This window comes from Aptenodytes forsteri, unplaced genomic scaffold, assembly GCF_000699145.1.
Source record: "Aptenodytes forsteri isolate BGI_AS27 unplaced genomic scaffold, ASM69914v1 Scaffold93, whole genome shotgun sequence".
Taxonomy (NCBI): Eukaryota; Metazoa; Chordata; class Aves; order Sphenisciformes; family Spheniscidae; genus Aptenodytes; species Aptenodytes forsteri.
Genome location: NW_008794665.1, coordinates 288,463 through 293,210, shown reverse-complemented (window position 1 = coordinate 293,210; position 4,748 = coordinate 288,463). Strand labels below are relative to the sequence as shown.

Sequence of the window (4,748 nt, the reverse complement as noted above, 5' to 3'; positions counted from 1 at the left end):
CCCAGCCAGTCAAACTGCCTGGGGTCCCATCTGACGTGGTGTCTCCAGCCTCAGCAGATAGTGCAAAACCTGCTCTCCCCTTCTCCCCTGCAGCCGTTACCTTCCAAGGGACATCTGTGGGTAATGCTGAAATGATCGGTGCAGCTCCTGACGGCAAGGATGCTGCTCGGCTGCCGATGGATGCTCCAGTCCCACCAAAGCCCGTCCCTGTAGAGCAGCTTGCAGTTGACTCCAGTAATCAAACTCCAGCACAGTCTGGGTCTGGTGCTGGTGAACCAGCCACCACTTCTGCTGCCGCTGTCCCAGGAACCAAGAACAACGTGCCAGATCTTGTCCATGATGCAGGAGGCAGCCGGTTACCTTTACTCTGTAGCACAGACGGTGAAGTCAAGCAGAAGGAAGTCCTGGGCAGCTCTGAGCAAAAGCCTGTGCAATGTAAGGGTGCAAGTCAAGGGGAGGCCATTCCTCATCAATCTGTGGTAAAACCAAAGGAAGAAAACTCGGTGGTGCTTGATCCTAAAGGAGGGATGAATGTTAGCAGCCAACCTGCTGCCGTCCGCATAAAGGCATGCACAGAAGATGCAGGTGAAAAGGAGGAGAGCAGAGGCCGGGGAGACGCTGGCCAGCCTCAGACGGCTGGCGGCCAGGGCCTGCAGGCAGGACTGACGCCCGAGTTGAGTGTGAGTTCTGCACGTCTCACCCCTCCCTTGGAGGCATCAGCAGCTCCCCAGCAGCAAGGCCTCCAGGCCAAGGAGTCCAGACACGAGCTTCACACAGCAGCTCTTCCTGCTTCAGCTCAGGCCTTGCCAAACTTAGGGAAAAACAAAAAGCAGCCCACCCCGGCCATGGAGGCGAAAGTGCAGGTGAAGCAGTCCAAGCATGTCAGGGATGTTGTTTGGGACGAGCAAGGCATGACGTGGGAGGTTTACGGTGCTTCCCTCGATCCAGAATCCCTGGGAATTGCCATCCAGAACCACTTACAGAGACAAATACGGGAACACGAGAAACTGATACGGGCCCAGAACAGTCAGACCCGGAAATCCATTTCCTCGGATACATCCTCAAATAAAAAACTGAAAGGGAGGCAGCACAATGTGTTCCAGTCCATGCTGCAGAATTTTAGGCGTCCTAATTGCTGCGTCCGACCCGCTCCCTCTTCTGTGTTAGACTGACGTGGTTTGCAGGGGTGCGTAGATGTCTGCGGCGGTAGAGAGAATCCCTCCCCTCAAGTCTCGAGTCCTGCTGTTCAATTGTGTTATTGGGGTTGTGATGCAGCAACAGTGGAAAATTATTCCCCTTTGTTTTCTGAGTAGCCACACGCTCCATCACGCCGTTATTATTGCCACAGCTGGTGTATTTCCACATTATGCCCCCATCCCGACTACTGTCAGATGAAAAGCTAGGCACTTAGCAAAAGCACAAATTTAAATTGCCACCTTGCTGCAGGGAGAGCAGCACCTTCTGACAAAGCAAGAAGCAGAGAGATTGTCAGAATTATTATGGGAAGTTACTTGTGTGCATCACAAGGCCTTATACAAAGGGGTGGGCTGGGGGAAGCTGGGCGAGGTGAAACTAAGGTCCAACAGCTGTAAAGACCTAATGCAAGACAACTTTCCTGGTGTGTAAATTACCCACGCTGAGGTAAGTCCGTGAAAAGGCTACAGACATTGATCACTGAGCAGTCTCACTTCTGTTGATACTGTGGGGCACCGTTCTCATGTGAGCCCCAGAGAGCCAGGTCTTCCCCTCCCATTGAAATGGAGAACCAGGCAGAGTGAGGGTCAAGGCTGAAGAATTATTTCTTTGGGAGAAGTCAAGTCAATGGGATTTTGATGGCTAGAAGGGGAGGTGAGAGAGGGATATGTTCTGCGGGCTTTTTCTCCCCTGCATCAAGCCGTGCCTAAGGTATAAGCAGGCGATGCACACAGAGCAGGCGAGGTACGAGAGAGCACATCGGTAGATGTACCCGCATCCGCCAGGACGGTGCCCTCGCTCATGCTGCGGCGCTCCAGACAAGTCTTTCAAAAGCAGCGAGCCGTTCTGGCTCCTCAGCCGGGGTGGGCAGCGCCTGCTCCCAGCCTCCCGCAGCGCTGAGCACCTCTCCTCTAAATCACTCTAAAGTGATGTGGATCTTTTCTTCTCTCTCCAGAGATGCACAGTAGCGTTTTCCCGTAGGAGCAGGCTATCCTGTGCGTCTGGGTCCATGAGCCTACATGTCTAGTGTGTTACACTGATGTTTTTCCTTTTCAGTCCTTAGCCAAATCTACTTTTTTTTGCAGTATTTTGGTGCTTTTCTTGCTGCCTTTCATAAACTGAATACCATTTATTTAGCCTGTGCGTATTTTGTTTTACCTAATGCTCTCTATATTATAAACCATTATATTGTTAACTTGAAACATTTACTTTACAGAATTACTGAAATCTTGAGACAATCTTTGCTGTATTTCTAATGTTAGAAAAGTTGTAGAAACTGCTAATAAAACGTAGCTTAGTGACTGTTTCTCCGGAAGTGTGATATACAATAATGTCTCAGCTGTATGTTGGTCACATTTCTCACCTTAATAATATTTTTCAACCTGGGAAATGTGTTTCCCACTAGCCTTTTATTCTGTCCACTAGAGTTCATGATGGGAGGCTTGGGAACTCCCGCAGTTTGTAGAAAATTTAGTTTTCAATCCTGCAAAGGACTGAGGATTTGGATATTGTAATCCTGCAGAGTACTAGAGTTAAATAGGGGTTATTTTTATTTCATTAACGATTTTTCATGAGTCATTATGATAATTTATTTCTGTCTCTAGTACCACACACTGGACTTACTCAGTAGATCTTACAGGTTTACACAGTGTAAATGAATACTAATATCCTTTTCTTTCTTTTTTTGTTTTTGCGAAGCAGACCTGAGGTGGTCCCCTTTTATTTAGGAGGCCAGACTTTTTGAGTATATCAACTGCCAAGCCTTCAAAGCAGCTGTTTTGGGGCAATTTTTCCCCAGCAGAAAGGTAAAATACTGTAAGATACAATATTTTAACCCAGTTCAATGAAAGGTGTTGCCCCTAGGCATAGTACTGAATTGACTACTAGTTTTCCTCTGGTATGTATTTGGGGGCTTTATGGCACATCCTTGTTCCATTTCTGTGCATTATTTCAAGCCCTCTCCCACTTGATGCTGAATTGCTGATTCTGAAATACCACATTAGAGAGTGTCTTCCCACCTCTGCCTACCAGGAGGAAAGTCTCCTACCTTTTTTCTGTTAGTACTACTGTTTCCATCCCCTTCCTAGCAGTGTCCGAGATGTGAGTTTCATGTGAAATTTTGTGTGGGATTAATATTGGCAGTATCATTAGGTCAGGTTAGTTGACAAGTTCGGTGTCTCTTCCCACGTTGTGTCCATGTCAGCCCTGAAGAGGTTCCCCGAGTTGTCTGCGGTGTTTGCTGTGTCCTGTCCAGGTCCAAAGCTTTGTGCTGCTCCTTTCGCCTCCCTTCTGCCCGCTCCCTCGCTAGCTGCTGCCCAGCCTGTCTTCCTGCGAAACAGTGTCCCTTGGCTCAACTCGCGTCCCTCTCTCCACTGTCCCCCTCGCTGTAGCGTTGTGAGCCAGCTTACTCTGAACTGTCCCTTTACAAATATGCTCAGTCTGAATATATAAATGGATTGTCATATTTTTTTCCAGAGGAGAATAAATGGCTATCGCGCATTCACCGATTTCCATGAACTTTATCCTTTAGCTTAAGCTCTCCAAAATATTTCTAGCATGTGGGTATGAGTTGCTTTATTGAGACCAGACTGGGCTTGGCAGTGTGCTGGGCCAGCACTGGAATTAACTCTTCTTTGTGAGGAATGGGACATCTCTCCTGGTTCCCTGCAGCTGCTTCCAGCAGTGAGTCTTCACCAGCCGGTCCACCCACACCTCGCAGCCCGACCAAACTTTCTTCCAGGAAAATTTCACCAATACGTACATACTTACCACAAAACGCCGACAGGCGGGTTACTAAGTGGGTGCATCTGAACAACTGCATGGAAAAACTGTAGTGGTCAGCAGGGCACTGTGGCTTTGTGTTCTGGGAAAATACAAGTGTAAAGACAAACTGCAAAATGTCAGTGACGCTGCCTGCTGGGCACAGAAGTCCTGCAGGCGTGCATTTGAAGCCAAGCAATAACGTGCCAAAAACCAACACACAAAAATGAGTCGATAATCACCAGTGCATCTCATGGAAAATATTTTTGGTTTTCACTTTGCCTTGCTGGGGCAGACTGTAGGCAACCTGATAGTTTAACACCGGGAACTTACGCTTTCTCCTGTGTACAATGTCTAGATGACGATGTGAATCCTCGTAGGGATGATGCATCTTTCACCAGCAGCAAAACAGAACCATGTTTTGGGTAGCAATTGGCAAGTATTATGCATGTGAGTGGTCTTGTAGCAGCCACGAAAGACTGTTCTTGGTGTCATGTCAGCGTCAAAAATGAAAGTGTGCTTGGAGTAGCGGTGTGGCAGAGGGTAAGGGGAGGTGATCCATGTGCCACCACCCTGCTCTTTTTCTCTGCCCAATGACTCAGAATCACGTTACATTGGTTGAACGGTTAACAACCAAGGAAATCCATTTGGGCCAATAAAAAGAGGCTTCAAAACAGAAAGTACTTTGCCATTCCCAAGAGTAAATCTGTAGGGGCAGTGGGGGGCAGGGAAGGAAAAAGAACTGTGTTGCAGCCCACCAGTTGAAGTAACTCTTAAATTCAGTTTGTTGCAAG

The 4,748-nt window shown here is 48.0% G+C and overlaps 1 protein-coding gene across 1 annotated transcript in view; it reads left to right on the top strand.

The window, feature by feature from the left end:
• GPRIN3 (GPRIN family member 3) overlaps window positions 1-2,491 on the top strand; it is a 4,202-nt gene extending 1,711 nt beyond the window's left edge. Inside the window, exon 2 of the mRNA XM_009273531.2 lies at window positions 6-2,491. Coding sequence (XP_009271806.1) covers window positions 6-1,172 — 1,167 coding nt within the window. The 3' untranslated portion in view covers window positions 1,173-2,491. The remainder of the gene's footprint in view (window positions 1-5) is intronic.
• The last annotated feature ends 2,257 nt before the right edge of the window (window positions 2,492-4,748 follow it).